The sequence below is a fragment of the Alternaria arborescens genome (genome assembly GCF_004154835.1).
Source record: "Alternaria arborescens strain FERA 675 chromosome Unknown contig_2, whole genome shotgun sequence".
In the NCBI taxonomy this organism is placed as follows: Eukaryota; Fungi; Ascomycota; class Dothideomycetes; order Pleosporales; family Pleosporaceae; genus Alternaria; species Alternaria arborescens.
In genome coordinates this window covers 266180-286511 of record NW_021167857.1, presented here as the reverse complement: position 1 = coordinate 286511, position 20332 = coordinate 266180, and the positions used below count along the sequence as shown (strand labels likewise).

At 49.8% G+C, this 20332-nt stretch overlaps 2 protein-coding genes across 2 annotated transcripts; one reads left to right on the top strand and one right to left on the bottom strand.

The window, feature by feature from the left end:
- Positions 1–1104: 1104 nt before the first annotated feature.
- AA0111_g915 (hypothetical protein) lies at positions 1105–2387 on the top strand (the record flags this gene model as incomplete). Its single annotated transcript, XM_028655676.1, has 2 exons — positions 1105–1965; positions 2022–2387. The coding sequence occupies 2 exons, from the start codon at positions 1105–1107 to the stop codon at positions 2385–2387; spliced, it is 1227 nt and encodes a 408-aa protein (XP_028511419.1).
- Positions 2388–3574: 1187 nt separating this feature from the next.
- AA0111_g914 (Nonribosomal peptide synthetase 2) lies at positions 3575–19847 on the bottom strand (the record flags this gene model as incomplete). The annotated part of the gene is made up of 4 exons (XM_028655665.1): positions 3575–3709; positions 3769–5249; positions 5307–19134; positions 19185–19847. 4 exons carry the CDS (start codon positions 19845–19847, stop codon positions 3575–3577), a joined length of 16107 nt encoding a protein of 5368 aa, XP_028511420.1.
- Between the last annotated feature and the right edge of the window lie 485 nt (positions 19848–20332).

The window sequence follows — 20332 nt, the reverse complement described above, 5'->3', positions numbered from 1 at the left end:
CGGATGATACCCAGAGAGAGAGAGAGAGAGAGAGAGAGAGAGAGAGAGAGAGAGTAAGGACGTTAAAGCGGCTGGTTGAAGGGTGCGCCCATTGGCTTCCAGGGACTTTTTGGGCTGAATGCAGTTTTCACACGTTGCGCGTCGTTGTCATACCCAGATTTTATTGTATTTGAAATTATACGTATTTTCCTGCGATGCTCCATAACGATTGCGTGAGACAGGCAAGTTTTGCAGCACAACTAATCAAGCAGTATTTGTACCTGGAGACGCGTCTCCGTTCTTCATCAGTCAGAACGCCGCTAATATGTTTCGCATAAATATAAACTGAAGTATTGCTAAATCATGGAAGAGTGGCCGTTCTAGACTTCAAATAACTGTACGATCTGACGTCACTTAAGGTCATTCGCGGTCATCCACACTGAAAACCGAAACATGCAGGTTACGCGACACCATCGACGCAGCGCCACACATCGTGAAGAAATAAAGGACAATCCGGCATCAAATGTGCCGTGTAGCCACTTATTACATCACTGCCACTCTACCAGCCACACAGAAGCCACCGCTAGGATAACCAAGCTTTTCATCGCGAACCAAGCTTTTGCCAGCTTCCAAGATTCCTTGTCTCAGGTCGCTTGATCGCGTTAAGATCTTCATTTCCTCCACATCACTATGCCGCCAACCGTTCAGATCGAGGATCAAAGCAGGGTTAGTAACAGGTTTGTGGCTGATAATTTACCAATGCGGCGGGAGAGGTGCGAGCAATGATGTCGTTTCGCAGAATACGTGAGCGTGTGACGGTGTGTCGTGGGAAGATTAGCTTTGGGGGCTGCCGACCTAGAATATAAGGGACGTATCGCAAGCCTCTCTGTCCAGTTTTCACAAGGCCCAACCCTATCTTCATCCACTTTGAATACTCTGTCGGTACGCTAAGTGTAGGGTACTGCTTGCTTCGCTGGCACGCTACGCGGTTTGCTGTCCCAGACTACCCTTTCCGGAGCAAACAATCACAACAAAGACAACAATACGTCATCAGCACGACGTATAGATACCTCTCTCTAGCACCTCAGCAGAGCATCACGACAACCATACCCACCATTCACAAACATGGGTTTCTTTAACAAGCGCAACACGACGCCTGTCGCCGCAGACACTACAACGGCAACTGGTGCTCACGAGAAGCGGACTAGACCCAGGCGTTCATCCAAAGGCGGCTCGTCGTCCTACAACAGCAGACCTGGATTTGGATCATGGCTCAAGGCTACCTGGCTCGATATCCTGACTATGGCTCTCATGGGCGCTGTCGGTCTTGGTGTTTACTTCGCTGACCCAGCACCAAGCCGCAGCTTCCCCATCATCTTCCAAGATGGTGAGATCGTCTATCCCCAGTTCGCTTACCCTATGCGTAACGAGATCGTTCCGATTTGGGCTGCTGCTCTGATGGCTTTCTTCATTCCCTTTGCTGTCTTCCTGATCGTTCAGATCCGCGCTCGCAGCTTCTGGGACATCAACAACGCAACCATTGGTCTGCTCTACGCCTTGATCACCGCCGCCGTCTTTCAAGTCTTCATCAAGTGGCTTATTGGTGGTCTGCGCCCTCACTTCCTTGCTGTCTGCAAGCCTGTCATCCCTGCCGAACTTCTCCCGACCGTCGGCACCAACGACAATGGCGTTGATGCTGGTAGCGCGTACGGTAACGTCGCAAATGGATACCGCCAGATCATGTTCGACCGCAGCATCTGCACAGGTGACAGGAAGGAGATCAACGACAGTCTCGAGTCCATGCCCTCTGGCCACACCACGGCTGCCTTCGCTGGATTTGTCTACCTGTATCTGTACCTCAACGCCAAGTTGAAGGTCTTCTCCAACCATCACCCGGCTATGTGGAAGCTCATCGCTCTTTACGCACCTATCCTTGGAGCCTGCTTGATCGGCGGTGCCCTGACCATCGACGAATACCACAACTGGGTAAGTCTTTACAACTGTCACTTCAAATATCGAGATCATTGCTAACAGATACCCAGTATGATATCCTTGCCGGAGCTGTCATTGGTACCTTCATGGCTTTCAGCGCCTACCGCATGACCTACGCCTCAGTCTGGGACTTTCGCTTCAACCATATCCCTCTTATGCGTCATGCTCCTTTCGTCTATGGCGCCGGCCCAAGCTCTTTCGATGGTTTCCACGATACCGTCTTCACTCGCAAGGCCGGATGGGGTACAATTGAGGGAACTAGCTGGGGCGGTGCGCCGTTCGATGCTGCAGATGGTCCTAGGGGTACCATGATGCCACACCCTGACGGCCCTGCTCATGGCCACCATGGCAGTGCCTCGAGCCGTGTTCAGAGGAAACCTGTCGGTGCTGACAGGCATGGTGAGCAGATGGTCTAAGTTGCAGCTTGGGCTGGTAGGCATCTCAGATATGTCACTCTGTAGCATAGGGCTACATATCTACCGAGTGTGAGGTGCAGTTGATGTAATACTGGGAACAGAGCTTAAGTAGGGCGTTTACTGGAGATGCGAAGTTGGCAACTCCGATTTGACGATTATGATAGCGAGGCGTTAATGGTCTCTGGAGATACCACGATATTATAGTATAGAGTCAATATTAATGATTACCTGTATCAACTACTGTGGAATCTTCATCCATGCGTGAAGCCCTATTTTTGCCGGACTGCATCGGAATCTTTCCGAGTTGATTCCGAACACATGCCCGCGCGTGTCGAGCCATGGCGCGCCATACAACAAGATCGCACACAGGTACGCGTAATCAAGTCAAGGCCAATCTCAGTTTGTAGTTTAAAACCCGTAACTCCTAGTCGACTTTGCTATGGCATTGGGAACAAGCCTTCCTTTCTGGCCAGCCTTGGTATTTACTTACCTAGAGCCAAGTAAGCCCAGTCTCTCCTTCTTCTCCAACGCTATGCGCCAGCACCTAGACGTGTCCCACGGGACCGTGAATACCTTCTCTACCAATTAAAAGCCCTCCAGAGCTAATAAACTATAGTGTCGGAGCTCCTAGGCGCCCATGCCGCCTTTACAGATCCCATCTCTTTCACGAAGCGCCAGCTCCCCGTTTCCCTCTCCCCAACGCCTCCACCTCCTACTGCTATACTCCTCGCCTACTCCCTTGGCAGCCTTTTCTTGATGCTCGCCGCCTTGAACATCCTCTGCACATCCGTCACACGAGATGTACGCACCACACGATATTACCTGATGATACTGGCGTGCGGGGATATGGGTCACATGTGGGCGAACTACATAGGCATGGGCAGCGAGGTGTTTTGGAATTTCGATAGCTATAACGAGGTTATGATGGGGAATGTGGCAATTACAGTCGTGCTTTGGACAATGAGAGTTTTGACGCTGAGTGGAGCGTTTGGGCGGATAGGCAGGTAGCTGAAGGGGACCAGGGTAGGTTGAGCGAAACTATATTGTGGAAGGTCTATATAAGTTATGAATCCAGATTAAGTCATGAAGAAGCTGCAACAGATTCAACTATGAAAATCAAGTACTTGTAAAGAAGCCAGACGCCTGTTGTTCTTCAATTCCAGAGATTAATGAAAGAAGATACACTTTTACAACTCTTCGAGTTGTCTCCTCAGATCTCGTACCAGCTCCTCGCCGTCTTGTAGACTTGTCATCTCAGTTGGTGCGAAGATGCCTACATCCAGAGCACCATTGCGTATTGTGGCCTCGACATCGACAGCATGCTATGTGTCTGTTAGTCTCTCTCCAATTCAGCTGTATCTTGTCGCTCATATCAACTTACCAAGTATGCCCCGTTCACGCGCTCATTCACTAGCCCAGTAGGTATCTCAAAGCTGCAATCCTCGATTGTGGATACCCTACCGACTGATTCCTGCCAGTGTTGAGCTGGGTTGATTGTGATGCCCTCCCTATTATGGGTATCTCCCTCCGCCACTTGTGTATCTGGTAGAGAGAGAAAATTGACGAATGTATCGACCTGGACACCAGTCCACTCCTTGATCTCAAAAAGGCTTGCAGACGCATTCGATGGGTTGCTGATGTCTTGGAGATCATGTTGAACTTCGCCAGCTAGCTCTGTAAGCTCTCGACCGAGTGGCGTCTTCACGCGAAGTGGTAGCAAGTTGACTGTAGGTACAACTGCAGATGCTACACCATCGATAGGCAGCGAGCGATTCGCAAGGTAGACTCCAATGACTACGTCCTCATCGTCTCGGCTGGATGAGTTTACAGCATAGATTTTTGCGTACGCAGCGAGGAAGATTGATTGCGCTGAAACACCATGTCGACGAGCAGTGGCCTCCAGATTCGAGGTCGATAGCAAGGCTGGAACGAAAACCTCTGTCTTCATTCTTGGGCTCCTAGACGGCTGGATCAGATGGCTTTGTGACAGACTTGCGAGATATCCCGTCCAGAAGGTCTTCTTCTCCATCATCGCTGATGCTGTGTGGCCGCTAGCGGCCACCTGGGCGAACGTATCATCCGGTAAAGGTGGTGTGGCGCCATTGCAGATAGATTGAAACTGTTGCATCATGAGGGGCAAACTAACACCATCGTACAGTGCATGTTGGATTTTGAGTTTCAATGCCCAGCCACTCACCGTTTGCGAGGCGAAGAGGTGCACCAAGGGTTGCCTGGTAGCGATACTTAGCAAATGCTTGGCTAGGTTGTCATGCTCATCGCCAGTAACGTTTGTGATAGATGCTCTTGTATCTTTCGACACGATTGCTACGTACGGCATTCGTTCATCGCCAGAAGATGCGAAGAAAGTCCGCAGAACAGGAGTTGTCTCGATCAAGGCTTGCCATGAGTTTTTGAGGTCACCGAATTCCATAACACCATGTATCTCGTAAGTGAACTCCGCGTAGAAGTTGCTCCCTTTGGTGTTCAGCCACATTGAGAGCATGTAAAGCTGCCCGGCAGTAACTGGCAGAATATCGGTAACACCGGCATTGTCGACCCCAGCTCGGTTCAAGATTCCTGCTCTATCCAGACCTCCTGTAATTTCTTGAATGATTTCATGAGGATCGGCATTGTTTTCCAGAGTCTGTACGGCACGCTCGTCCAATAGCCTGGCCATGTTCTGGATCGTACCAGCCCGAAGCATATCACCAACGCTGAGAACAATGCCTTGCTTGCGAAGAAGGGAAGAGACTTTGATCGCACTAATAGAGTCCAGTCCCATGTGGAAGATAGTCGTATCGCTCGTGATTTCATCTTCGGATGTCTTGGATACCGAGGCTAGGGTTTCGCGGATCTTGATAGCTGTTTCCGTGCTTGGTATATCTCTAGTATTGTTTACTCCGATTGCCTGAGAATTACCGATCGTACGAGACGACTTCTTCGTGAAAGCCGGCAAGCCACATACTGACGTGCCCTTTGCGGTGATCTCGATGACAGGTGCCTCTGATCGGTCGATTAGGTAGCTGAGCACGTCATCCATCCGATTCAATAGCTCCTTCGACGCTTCTCTGTCAAGAACCTCCTCTTTGACCGCACAACGCCATACCAACACCTCATTCACCACTTCCATCTCCATACACACAGGATATTCGATGTCACTGTGGCCCTCAATACTGGAATATAGCTTTTCTTCCTCATCTTGTTCTTGCCCTGTGTCTGAGCTCTTCTGATAGATAAATAAACTCTCGAACAGTCTACCATCAACACCAGCCGCGGATAGAGCTTTCCGCAGGGGGTAGTGCTGCCACTGCTTGATGTTTGTAAAGTTGTCTTGTACGTAATGCAGCATATCTGTTCCAGATCCATGCAAAATTACCCGTATGGCGACTGTATTCATGGTTGGAAACATCAGCTGAGATCGCTCACTGTCGTCCCTTCCAGAAAGTACGGATCCGAAAGTGATATCCAAGCTCTGAGTATAGAATGCAGAGACAAGAGCGAAGACCGATTGACCAATGGTTTGCAGTGACACATTGCTACTCCTTGCGAAAGCTTGAAGCTTGTCTACTCTTACTACGCTGTTTTGCTCATGGCGATGAACGTAGCTACCGAGTTCACTAGAGGCATCCGATCGTCGAGGAAAAAGGCTCTGCTCGGCGTCAGAGAGATAGTCTTGCCAAAAGCTTGCAGAGGCAGATCCGGAAGTCGCGATAATGTCTGCCAGTGAACGTTCGTAGTCGGGTCGAGGACTGAATTGATCTTTGTATGCTCGGTGCACGTCGACGTGCAGTAAGCTAAGTGACCATCCATCGTATAAGGCGTGTCCGATAGAGAGAACAAGGTAGGATTGATCCGGAGTATCGATAAAGCTAAGTCGGAAGGCAGGTGTTGACAGCGAATTCTGTACGGTGTCATGTCGAAGTTCGTCGAATATTGACGTGAAGTCTGGCGTACTCTCCAGCTTGAGGTGTGACCAGAAGTTATGGCACCTTCTGTGGACGATCTGTGCAAAAGAACCGTAGATCTCTGGGTCATCTACCTCTACAAATCCAGTCCGTAAGATCGGTGAGGCTGCAATGACTGCACTCCAGGCGTCTCGAAGCTTCCCGATGTCAACTCCAGGACGAAGCTTGAGCACGTCGTGGTTGTAGTATCTCGTGTATCCTGATGCAATCATCTCTGCCACCATGGCTTCTTGTAATGGTGTCAAGGGAAGCACCTCTTGAATGCCAGCGGTATCAGACGAACGTTGCTCGAGATGTCTTTTCATTGACTGTTTGAAGGGGTCAAGATCCCACTGGGAAGACTCTCTGTCTGGTGTTTCCCTGGTTGAGATGTGCTGCACCATTTTCGAGATGGTCAGTCCGCGCATGATGCCACTTACGGGAATGTTCACTCCACGTTTCTTTAGCTTTGAAGATAACTTGATAGCATCGATGCTGTCGAGTCCAAGTTCAAAGATAGAAGTAGCTCCATTGATACCATCGAGATCAAGACCGGATAGGTTAGCAATCTCTTCCTTAATCTTGACCGCCTCGCTTGTCCATTCGAAATGAATTGTGTCACCAATATCCCGGATCGCTTCAGTCTCAAGAACAGTTCCGTTTTCTGCTATACCGTTCACTCTAGCATTCGATTCTGGTATGCAAGACGCATCTTGCAAGATCTGCCGGAATACAGCCTCGAATCGATCAAGAAGTTCATCTGCTAGGGTTTCATCTGCGACATGACCTTGAGTAACTAAGGTCAGTTTGAACACGCCACTAGTCTTCTGCTCGATTTCCAAAGCCAAAGGATAGTCAGCGACAGCGTCACCATCCAAGATCTCCCAAACATCGTTCCTTGCCCACTCCTCGTCTCCTTGTGCGACTTGGTATGCGAAAAGATTGTCGAACAACGGCTGATTTGGGGTTCTCTTGCACCACTTCATGATGTCTCTTAGTGCAGTGTGTTGGTAGATATGAGCTTCGACGTTAAAGTCATGCACTCTCTTGATGATCGACTTCCATGACTCGCCGTGTTCATGACAATGCTGGTAAGGAATGGTGTTGAACATTGGGCCTATGATGCGGTCTGCACCTTCCAGGTCAATGCTTCGTCCAGAAACTATCACTCCGGTTGTCACAGGACTTCTGACGTGCTCTTGCAGCACGAAAAGCCAACAAGCTTGAGCAACGGCTTGCGCTGTAACATTGAGCTGACGTCTCACAGAGTCAAAGCCCGTAAAGGCCTGCAGTTTACGGGTGACTTCGACAGTCGTCTTGGCTGGCTCGCTGGAAATGGTGGGTAATGGAGAAGACTCTTTGGTCAGATGGTCTTGCCAAAACTTCTTCGCTCCATCGGCGACGTTTAGTGGGCCATGGACGAGTGCATCATGGAAGGCAGGCGCGACCGAATTCGCGTCCTTGCCGTTGTAGGAGTCCCATACAGCCTGGAAGATTAACCCGATACTATTGCCGTCATAGAGCGCGTGGAAGATATGCACAAGCAGCAGCTTCTGCGTTGGGGTAGTGACAAGATGTACCTCGAAGAGATGTCTGAGTTGGGTTCGGTTAAGTTCCAGCCAGTTGTGTCTCAACCTTTCTGCGTGCTCGGCAAGTTGATGGTCTTTGGCCAAAGTTTGTGTTACTCCACTAAGAGGGACACCACGAAGAACTGCTTGCACGTGCCCTTCTTCTGTGTTCGCAAAGGCCGTGCGAAGTATTGACGTTGAAGCATATACACTTTCCCATGCCGCTTGAAGATGTTGTTCGTTGACGCTGTCATGCAACTTGAAATGAAAAGTGTTGAAATACAAGCCGTTGTTGCTTTCCAACGACCTTGCGATCATGCCTTGTTGTAAGGGAGTACTTGGCGCGACGACGTCGATTCTACTAGATTCGATCGATAGTGACTGCGCAACGGCATGTCTATAGCGATGTCGAACTGCGTGAATAGCTTGTTGTGCTGCGAGAAAAGACCCATTGTTTCGATCGACAGAACTGCCAGTGTCTAAAACTTTCGCAAGACGACGGATGGTAGGACATCGCATTACCGAAGATGCGCTAGCAGTCACGAAGCCGGCCTGCTTGAGTCTACGCGATACTTCGATCACAGAAATTGAATCCATACCTAGCTCAAAAAAGCTGATATCCTTGCCAATAGACTGCTCACTCACAGCCAGTGTTTGTGAGAGTGTATGGCGAATCTTCTCGTCATATTTCGACCAAGTTTCATCTCGATCGCTTGTTGTGGCTGATAGTGCCTGTAATTCATGGGAGGAAAGTGCTTCGTAAAGTTCTTTTAGCTTCTTGCCGTCTGCTTTGTTGTTGATGTTCAGTGGCATTGTTGTGAGAGGAACGAAGTGTGTGGGGATCATATATGGAGGAAGCTTTTCGTAGCAAGCTTGCTTCGCACTCGCCATCCACTTGGCTTCATCTAGCCGGACCTGGATTTGAGCCCTGGAGAACTTGCCACATGCCAAGAAAGCTACTAACTGCTCCTTCTGCTGCTTCGGATGCTTCAGTACTAACGTTGCAACATCAGAAATCGTCTGGCCGGACTGTTTGATGACAGAATTGATTTCAGCCACCTCGAGGCGTTGGCCTCGCAATTTGACCTGATCGTCTGCACGTCCTAGGAAGTCGAATGTACCGTCATGCAGGAGTCTAACCAGATCACCCGTCCGGTATACGCGCTCGCCAAAACGTTCGAGATAAGGAAAGCGCTCCGCAGTCAACTCTGGACGATTGAGATAGCCTTTGCCGACGAGTTTGCCTGAGACACAGAGTTCACCAACGCCGCCTCGTAGAACAGGGGCATCGGAGCCCGGGTGGAGGACCAAAGATCCAACATTGTCGAACTGAGGACCAATATTTGAGGGTTTGCCGTTGGCCGGAACGCGTGGGTACATAGTGCATCCTATTGTTGCTTCCGTCGGTCCGTATCCGTTGTAGATCACGCCTTTTGGACCCCACACGTCAAGGATCTCTTGTTTCAGACTCTCGCCACCGGTGATGAAAACACCCTTGCAAAGGCTGGGTACTTCATCCGGGTGAAGTATTTGAGCAAGACTAGGCGTTAGATCAATGTGCGTGATATTGAGATCGGAGATAGATTTTGCCAAGTCTTCGAAGATGAGGTCTCGAGGTGCTGAAACAACGCAGATTCCAACAGACCAGCTCCAATACTGTTCAAGTACTGAAACATCAAAGTGAAATGAAGCAAACTGAAGCCATCGTGAGTTTGTATCCCAATGTCCAGCGAACAAACGCTGGAAGGCAAGAAGTGCCTGCACCGCATTTTCATGAGTTAGTTCGCAGCCTTTGGGTGTGCCCGTAGTGCCTGAAGTATATAAGCAGTAGCTACGGTCTTGGGCGTCGATGTCGTCGTTGCGCGAAAGCGCCGAGCCAGAGAGTGTACGCCAGTCGATCTCATCGAGCTTCAGTACGGGCACACTGACGGTTCCCTCAAATTTGGTAGCTTGAAAGGACAGAGACATCACAGCCTGAGCCCGTGAATCCTCAATAATGTAAGTCTGGCGTGCAGAAGGTGCACCGGGATCGATAGCGACAAAGCCGCAGCCGGCCTTCAATACTCCCAGCATAGCGAAGGATGCTTCGGGACATTTGTCGAAACACACCCCAACCAGACTACCTGACTGAACTCCATGAGAGACGAGTAAGCGAGCAATTCTGTTCCCTTCTGCATCCAGCTCAGCATAAGTCCATTGCTCAACAGTCCGCTCTCCTTTGTCGTTCGCCGTCACGAACTCAAATGCGATGCGCTTGGGGTACTCCATCGCAGTATGTTCGACGAGTTCGTGGAGTAGCCTGGCATTAGACGGCAACTCAGGCTCCTGAGCAGGCGTGATAGAGTAGAGTTGCTCGGTATGGCTGGTCTCAGTTATAGGACTGATTGTAGTATAATTTTCCATCAAGTGATCTAGTTGCTCGAGGATCAAATTGGCCTGCTCCTCTGGTATGGCATGCGATAAGAACGTGAGTCGATACTCCAGATATCCATCCACTGGCTCCAACTCGATCGAAACCGGGTACTCAATCGTTGCTCTTTCGTCGGCTACTTTCCATATGGTACTGGCCTCTGTGCGGCCGGGAAGCTTCTGGTAGGCAAAAATGCTGTCGAAAAGTGCTTCATTCGGAAAGCCCATCAACGTCTGGATTTCCTTGAGTGGTGTGAATTGATGCTGCTGGATCTGGGCATTCAGCTCCATGATCCTTTTGAGGAATGCGACTTTGTCGTTCGTGACTGCACATGCCACTGGTACGGTATTGATGCAGGGGAAGACGGAATCCTCTGCTCCTTCGAATATTCGGCCGGATAACACAACTCCGCATGTTGCTGAGCTTTCTCCAGTGTAAGCGCTCAGTAAAGAGAGCCAACTCGCAACGCCAGCAGTTTGGATAGTGATCTCAGCATGACGACATCCGTCTTCTAGGACATGAAGTGGTTTCGCGGACTGGCGCGTGTAAATTAATGGAGAGCTTGTACCGTATCTCAAAGGTGCAAGGTTGGGAAAGCGGCATGTGTTTGCAGTTTTTCCGAGGTCAGTCCAGAATTTTTCTCGAGTGGGCGATTTTGCACCGCTAAACTGAATGATGCTACTGATAGTTGTGTCGATAGATTTTGGTAACGGTAAAGATTGATCCAGATATGCAGCAGTAACCTCATCGAGAACAAATTGAAGACTTTGCGCGTCGAAAAGAGCATGTAAAATGGCCAGGTCAAGAGCATAGTGATCCTTGCCCTCAACGATGCGCAAGGCCCAAGGTGGCGACTGCAGCTGCTTCAGAGCCACATGCTGGATTTGCTGAAGCCATTGATCGATTGAGTCTGACGTATCTTCCAAGGTTACAGTCCACGGCAAATCAAGGGATTCGCAAGTGTACTCAATCATAGCAAAAGGGTAAAGCGTATCCTTGACATGAGCAAACCCAGTTCTCAATATGCTATGACGTTCCATCACCATTGTCCATGCCTTCTTGAGTCTGTCGATGTCTACATTCAACTCCAATTGTAAGCGAAGCGAGTTCATATAAACAGCTCCTTCTTTGGCCAGGAATTGCGAGACCATACCGTTCTGGAGCGGAGTGCAGGGACGGATGGCTAAGATGTCGCTGTCCGGAATGTTGTTATCATTCAGTACCTGCGCCCTATACTTGCGTTCAAAAGCACCAAAGTCGAACTCTGAGTATGTAGACACGTCTGATGGACTCGTCTGGTCTACAAATCCCGCAAGGTCGGTGCAAGTAGTATGCTTCAGAACATCAGTGGCGTTTACAGGATGACCCTGCTTGCGAAGCGCAGCAGCGACTTGAACTGCACTGATACTGTCAAGACCGAGCTGGTAAATCGAGGTCCTTGGCGATATATCGTCTCGCGAAGTATTGGACAGTCGCGCAAAAGTGTCCCGAACCTCGGTCTCTGTTTTACTCCATTGATGGTCAGATTCATATCGACATCCGTTAGTAAGGGCATCGACACCTGCATGGTCTCTGAATATGTCGATCAATGCTTTCTTGTCGACCTTCCCAGCCATTGATCTTGGTATATCATCAACAAAGAGGAAAAATTCGGGGACCATGTAAGACGGGAGGCGGCTGCTCGCAGCCTTCTTAACCTCTTGTTGCAGCTCGGCAAGTTTGATCTTCTCGATCTTGTTGTGCGAGACCAGGAAAGTTACAAGCTGATCTTTGCCCGTCTGTTCTTTCTTCAGGATCTGAGTGGTCACAAAAGCAATGTCTGGAAGGGCGTCCTGAATGACATGATTGATCTCGCCAAGCTCCACCCTGAGCCCACGAATCTTGACCTGGTCGTCTGTGCGTCCCACGAACTCAAAATTACCATCGCTCAACATTCGGACCATGTCGCCGCTCTTGTAGTATCGTTGACCATAACGGGTAACAAATCGCTCACTTGTGAGATCAGGTTTGCCGAAGTAGCCTCGCGCGAGTTGTGCACCTCCAATATAGAGCTCACCAGTACTTAGCATCGGCAAAGGCAAGTCGCCTTGAGATGAGAAGATAGCAAAAGACGTTGTCTGGAAGGGCTTGCCGATGATTGAAGTTTTTCCATCGCTTGAGGTGGGGCTAATGGTCGTGCAGAACGCAGCTTCAGTAGGCCCGTACGAGTTGACACACGCACTCCCCCATTCCTTTACAACTGCGGGCGACATGGCTTCTCCGATACAGTACAGCCACTTGACACTTGGTATATCTACTCTCTTGATTGATACGGCAACTGAAGGTGTAAGATCGAGCAAGTCGACCTGCAAAGAATTGATGACCTTAGGTAGATCATTCAACAAGTCATCTTGTCCCGCGGTACAAAGGGTGAAGCCGAATGTCCAGGCCAGGAAACAATCGTAATAGCACATATCAAACGTCACAGCGGCGTACTGTAGTAGTCGTGAAGATGAGCTCCAAGGAATGCGAGATTTGGAGCTGAGGATAGTTTGAATTGGAGCGCGATGTTCCATGCTGACCGCTTTTGGTACGCCTGTGGAGCCAGAGGTGAAGAGGCAGTAGGCTAGGTTCGAGTCGTTTAGCCTAGAAATGGCAGGATTGCTATTTGGCGTGGGCGGAACAGCTTGAACGTTGACAACGATCGCTTCGGTTAGATTCTTGGAAAGTATCGAGTTATCCGAACAAAGCACGAGCTTTGGCTTCAATTCTTGGAGCATGACCTTCCTGCGTGCTTCAGGTAGACTTGGATGTACGGGCGCAAAAGCGGCTCCGGCTTTAAGAACTCCCAGGATGCTTGCGTAGAACTGTGGGCTCTTTTGTATATGAACTGGAACAATATCGTCAGGCCTGAGGTTTGCTTCGATGAGCGTATGCGCAATGCTATTTGCGTTCTCATTCAAAGCTTTGAAAGACCAAGTCGTCTTCTCGCCATTCGGGAGCAAGAAGTCTAGCGCGACACGTTCTGGGTACGTCGCCGCCATGAGTTCGAAACCAGAATGTAGCAAGGCTGCTCCAGTCTCGAATCGCTCGTAATTTATATTAGACTCTGCTCGGAGGTGTGTTGGCAACTTCGTCATATCGACAGCCGTTGCATTGGGAGACGCGATTAACGATGATAGGCAGGCTTCGTAAGTCTCCATAACCAAAAGAGCCTCTGTCGTAGATAGGAGCGATGTTTGGTAGTGTAGGACTAGCTCCATGGTATTCGAAGTCTGGTTTTGGATGATTTCGCACACCACAGGTAGGTCCATATCGCCCAGGTCTTGTTCAAGTGTCCAAATAGAAGAATCTAACGATGATTTCGGCTGCTGAAGTATGACAAGAGTGTCAAAAAGACGACCACCATCGTGAAGCACACAGTTCTGTATGCGACGAAGCGGAGTCAGCTGATGAGCAAGCGACTCAATACTAAGAGTATGCGTCAGGCGCATCAAAGCATTATTGGACCGCTGGAAATCGAAGTTGACGCGAACTGGCAAAGTGTTAAAGCAAGGAGCGACGATGCGCTCGACGCCATCTCCGGCAATGCTGCGCCCACTGACGACATTTCCGAAGCAGATGTCACTCTCACCAGTGTAGAAGTGCAGCAGTTTTGCCCATGCAGCCTGTACAATCGCCAGTAATGACACTGACATATTTTGACATGTTCCCCGTATACTGTCGAGCGGTAGTTGTAGACGTCTTGATGAGGTTGCAAGCCTTCCCTGAACTCTCGAGCTATTACTGGTGAGGGAGGGGAATAGGGTAGGCTCAACGCCCTCCAAAAGAGCCGCCCAGTATGCATCACCCTCTGCATAGTTCTGATGAAGCATGTGCTGCAGGTACACATCGTGAGAGACTGGAGGTAGCAGCTTGAAGTCGAGATATAGGTCTTGTATCTCTTCAAGAAGAGTGGAGATAGCAATGCCGTCATAGAGCGCATGATGGCAACTGAATAGCAACTTCGTGGACGGTCCATCCTGAGCCAATGCAAAGTAGACTGGAGGTTTCTCAGCTCGAAGAAGATTTGAGATGATGCTGTGCGTGTAGGATGGCAGCGCGTCTGTAAAGTCATGAAATTGCCAATTCAACCCAGTATCGAGTAGGACGACTTGCGCGAACGCGAACGATGGGTCTTCGGTGCCAACGAAACAAGTACGAAGAATCTCGTGTCGCTCAACCATGCTCGACCAGCAGTTTTGCAGCCGAAAGATGTCTCCTTTGACATCAAAAACCATAGTATTGCAGTACGCGGAGTCTGCGAATGACTGACCACTTGATAGCATTGCTTCTTGCAGTGGTGTACATGGTAGTATCCTTGCCACCTTGAACTCGCTTTCTTCATAACGCGCAAGAATTCGAGACACTTCATCTGGCTTGAGGAAGTTTTTCACGTTGATGGTCAGGGGCTTGGTCGTTTCGTGTATTGGCGGGTGCGAGCGCAGGTCGTGAGCAGACGCTAGTCGAGCAATTGACGAGTTCTTCAGGACTGTCGAGATGGCAAAGTCGCCTAAATCTAGTGTTCGAAGTCTATTACAAAAGCGTATAGCTGACACGGAATCCAGGCCCACGTTGAAAAATGACGAAGTCCTCCGGAGTTCTTTCGGTGATATGTCGAGTGTCCATGCAAGAGCCTGGGCTACGTCTTTCTCCCATGGCGATAACATTTCTGGACCTTCGTCGCTGTCGGTCGATTGTATGGTGGCTTCCAATTGGTTTTCCGCCAGATTCCAGAATAAGCTCTGGAGGAGGCCTTTGTCAATCTTGGCCTGCATTGTCATTGGGAGACATGATATGGGAATGAGATAGGAAGGAACCATATATGGAGGTAAGCGTTGCGATAACAGACCGAATAGATCTGATTTCACCATCTCGAACTCGGCGGGTTCCAAGCGTTGGAAGCGGTCAGATGCGGCTGTAATGGGTACCCAGAAGATGACAAGTGTTTGTGCATTATTGTGACGCGGTAAGAGAAGCGTCACACAGTCTTGCACCGACCGATGATCGAGCATGACTGAGGTAATCTCGCCGAGCTCGACACGCTGACCACGGATCTTAACTTGGTCGTCCGAACGGCCCCTGGAAAGTATGGATTCATCAGGCAACAGGATACCCATATCACCTGACCGATATAACCTCCCGTAAGTAGGATGATTGATGATCTTTGTGGCGTTCAGTTCCGGGCGATTCAGGTAGCCACGAAAGACCTGGTACCCTCCAAAGCAAAGTTCTCCTACAGCGCCACGGGGCAGAACAGCTTCGCTTTCGGGATCAAGTACGAAGGCTGAAGTGTTGGTGAAGGGCATGCCAATGTTGTTGATTAGGTCGTCTGGAGTAACCGCTGCTCGAACAGTGCATATGTTTGTGGTCTCAGAAGGACCATATCCTTGGTACAAGCCTTTACCTGCCCACCTTCTTCGAACGTGTTCTGTCAAAGCTTCTCCAGCAGTCACTAGAAATTCGACTTTCGGTACATTCTCCGGATCCACTAGTGCTGCAACTGTTGGTGTTAGGCTCAGATGTGTGACACCTAGATAGTTGATTGCAGCCTCAAAGTCGCGGAACAGGTCGTCTTTCTTCGCTGTGCACAAACACATGCCAACGTACCAGGAGAAGAATATCTCAAAGACGCTGACATCAAATGCCTGGGAGCAGGATTGGAGCAGGCAGGATTCCGCGGAGAAGGGGTATATCGTCGATAGATACTGCAGATTACTCATGAGGTTATCTTGGGTAACAAGAACCCCCTTCGGTGTGCCAGTACTGCCAGAAGTGAACACAGCGTAGGCAAGATGCCGCCCGTTGTACGGCACGTTCAGGTTCTGATCAGAGTAGTCTGAAAGCTGGGTGGCGTTGAAGTCTACTAGTTCGACTCGGAGATTTTTTCGGATATCGGGTGAAGTCGACAAGTCGGAGACACAGACCTTGACTCGCGCGTCATTCAATATGGTCTTGACTCTCTCAATCGGTGTATCAGGAACGAGCGGCAGGTATCCGCAACCAAGCTTGAGAACAGCGAGGATACAGATATAAAGGTTGACTGACTTCTCCATCATGACGCAAACTAATTGATCGTTGCCAACTCCACGATCGGCAAGCACACGGGCAAACTGATTAGCGCAGGAGTTCAGCATCCCGTAGGTCGCTACCTTTTCAACTTCTAGACCACCACGTATGACACGGGCGAACTTGACAGCAGGTCTTCCAGGATCCGACAATGCCCATTGTTCTACTGCATAAGCAGGACCACTCTCGATTGGTTGCTGCCGAGGGGTGGGATTCGCGATTGATAATGAAGGTGTGGTGAAGCACCATTTCATCTTATCGATGTTGTGGTTGGTGCTCTCCAACATTATTCCCACTACTTCGTCAATCTGGCGTGACAAGCATTCGATCTGTTGCTCCGGGAAGGTTGATGTATCGTACGTAGCTCGTAACGATATGTCATCTTCACGCGGTTCGAACTCGAGCGTGAGTCTGAATTCAAGGTCATCCGCGCTGTCGATGACTCTGGCCGCAAGTGTTGAGTTTGAATCCGAGGCTATTGACTGCTGCCACACGAACAAGACGTCAAAAAGCCGAGTTCCCGGTGGTATGTTGCCTGCCCTTACTATGTCGCGCAGGGAGATGGTACTGTGCTTCAGACTCTCTCGGTTCAACGCTTGTGTCAAATGTAAAAGGTCATGGGTGCTATGAGCGTTGTTGAGGTCTATGCGGAAGGGGACAGTTGCGATGCAAGGGCCGATGATATCCTCCACACCAGCCACGGGGATAGTTCGCCCAGATGAAACATTTCCGAGAATAACATCGGCTGTACCGTTGTAGAGACTAAGCACGTACGCAGTAGCCGCTTGGAAGTATACCTGGGGATTAATAGCCATTTCGCGAGCGCATTCAAAGAGCCGGGACCGATCGATGGCAGACAGCCGAGTGAAGCGCCGTGTAACTCGGTCACCAACAACCCTCCCGTGGTAATTAGGTAGCGAGATCGGAAGGTAGCCACTGAGGAGACTAGTCCAGTAATTTCTAGATGACTGTTCATCTTCGGAGTTTATCTGGGACAGATATTGGACTACTTCACGGAACTGTGGTCGTGATGCAAGTTTCTCTCTACGCAATCGCATATCCAGATCATGCAGCAACAGATCGAACGACCACCCGTCGTATAAAGCATGATGCATGCGAAACAGCAAGCGAGGTCGTTCGGAGCTTGTTATTATCTGCGTGTGGAACGGCCGCAGGAAGTCTTCCTCAGACTGCAGTGTGTAAAGTCTTGAAAAACTGTCGACTTCCTCGATCTGAGAGGCGAGCAGTTCTTTCCAGATTATCTGCGAAAAGGTTCCGGAATGCTGTGACTGCGCAAGGAAACCTGTACGTATGATTTCGATTTTGCTAGCCAAATATTGTATGGCGTCTCGGATGTCTTCGAACGTCTGCGAGATCGAAAGTTCGACCTCAACCCAGTTGCAGTAAGCGGCAGGCCTAGACATCGTCTCCGCAAGCATAGCCTCCTGCAAGGAAGTGCAAGGCAGTACATAGGCGATATTGCTACGCCACCGCTCCAGCTGAGGGGTCTCTATGTGGATGAGTGATCTTGGAACGTCTTTTGTTGGACCATGCAGACTGGCGGCTGTTGTAGGCTTTCTGCACATCGCACTAAGATCCTCCAACGTTTGAGCTGACAGTACGTCCATTGCTCCCAGCTCAAACCCCTCTCGTCGCAGCGCAGATGCGATGCGAATTGATTGTAGTGAATCTATCCTAGCGAAAGCAAGATCCAGATTTGATCCAAGATCTGGAGAGATATGGTGCCTGATGACATTCAGGACGGACCGGCCCACATGATCGCCCAAGTTGATATTGGTAGACGATGCCGTTCCATTAGAGCTAGCCTTGCTAAGGAATTCTCTGGTGAGAGAGTCTCTGTCGACCTTCCCCGATGGGAGTTGTGGCATGACATCTACAAAGAAAACGTCTGAAGGAACCATGAATGCCGGAAGCCAATGGCTACAAATGTTGAGAACATCTGTGCGTGTTACTTCACGCCAATCAGCAGCGCAAAATGCGACCAAGGATTCTTGGACGATCATCACTGTTGCTGTACGACAGTTCGGTATCCTCATGATAGCCTGTTCGATCTCGCCGAGCTCAACCCGCTGCCCTCTCAGTTTTACCTGACCAGCAATGACGCGGCCCAAACATTCCAAAATCCCATGGTCGTTGATCCTTGCGCGATCACCGGTACGATATAAACGGCCATACTCCTGGTGTTCAATGAACGATGCAGAAGTGAGATCCGGGCGATTCAAATATTCTTCGGCAACTTGAGGTCCTCCAACAGCAAGCTCACCAACTTCTCCGGTTTTGAGAATCTCAACACCAATCGATGTTAGGTCTCCAGTTGGAGGGGCGATAATAAAAGCCGAAACAGTGTCCAAGGGGCGACCTATCGTGCTAGTCGGTGAACACGTCGAGAATTGTGGCTGCAACGTGCAGTGGATCGAGGCTTCAGTCGGTCCATACATGGCCCACAGTATACTCTCCTTTGTCTCGTCGCCACCATACTCGACAATGACGTGCTGGGTGAGCATCTCACCGATTGTAAGTAGCAACTTCAAGCCAGGCACGCTCGCTCTACCCTGGAGAAGATTGCTCACAACTGTTGGCGTGAGTTCAGCTGCATCGATCTCCAGGCTGTTGATGGTTCCTGGAAGGTCGTCGAGCATTTGCGCACGTGTACTGCCAATTAACGTCTTCCCTCGGAACCATGGAAAGAAGATCTCAAATATGGAAACATCGAAGGTCTAGCACTGTGTCAGTACATGACAGAATTCAACTATGCTTATGCACTTACAGGAGCTGCAAATTGGAGAAAACGTGCAAAGTCAGGAATGTGTCGGTCGTGAGCCAGCAGACTTTGAGTGACCGCATGGTGCGATACGCTTACAGCCTTAGGTTTGCCAGTAGAACCAGAGGTGTACAGCACGTAGGCTAGATCCCTGGTACTCGATCTTGGTAATTCGATACTGAGGCGATCCTCACGATCGCAAAGCTCCTTATCCACAAGGACCACTTCGACATTGACTGCTGTTCGAATACGTTCATCGAGAGTTGAGAACGTGATGAATAGGTCAGGCGATATATCATCGAGGATAAACTTCAATCGCTCTATAGGTGTGTCGAGATTAAGAGGACAAAACGCTTTCCCTGCCTTCAAGACGGCCAATAAGACTATGTATAGTTCTGGAGACTGAGGCAGAAAGACCGGAATGATGGGCGAGACACTTTCGAGCTTCGACAGTCTTTCAGTGATCCTGCCAGCCAAGACGTCGCTCAAAATGTGCAGATTTCTGTAGGAGAACTTCCGCCTTTTCGATCCATGTTCCAGGAAATCGATAGCAGTTGCGTCATGATCAAATGGCCGCACAAGCTCGTGGAGGAGATCCGGTCCGCTCAGAATCGAAGGTCGCTCATTAAGTATCGAAAGTCGCTGGTTTGCGCCGTTTTCTTGAATCATGTCGTGTAAGATGTTAAATAGTGTAGCCGGTGGCAATGTTCACTGGTAGGGAATTTGAGCCGTTGTCGTCCCTAGCGATACCTCCATGAATGTCAGAGAAAAGAACTGCAGAAGATGCATTCGCTATTGCTGAATGGAAATTTGCAGAATGCGATAATGCTTAGTTGCAAGTTGCAGTGATGAGAAACTGCAGCACGGTGATTGGTTGAAGGGCCTCAAGTACCTTGAAACCAGTACACACGAGGTTGGTGCACGTGAGAACGAGTTCTAATACTCTGTGCTTGGGTAGCGCGTTTGAAGATTAATCACGAAGACCGCAGCGCTCTGTTGTAGGCGCAGGCAACAAGCGACCTTCAAGAACGCGTCGCGACCTCCGATTCGGAAAGAGCGAGCGAGCAGTGTTGAGGAAGGATAAAAGTTTAAGCTGAGGCGACAGGTATTTCGATAATTTCTTTGGTCACAGCTTCCTCCGTGATGTTGAGCGC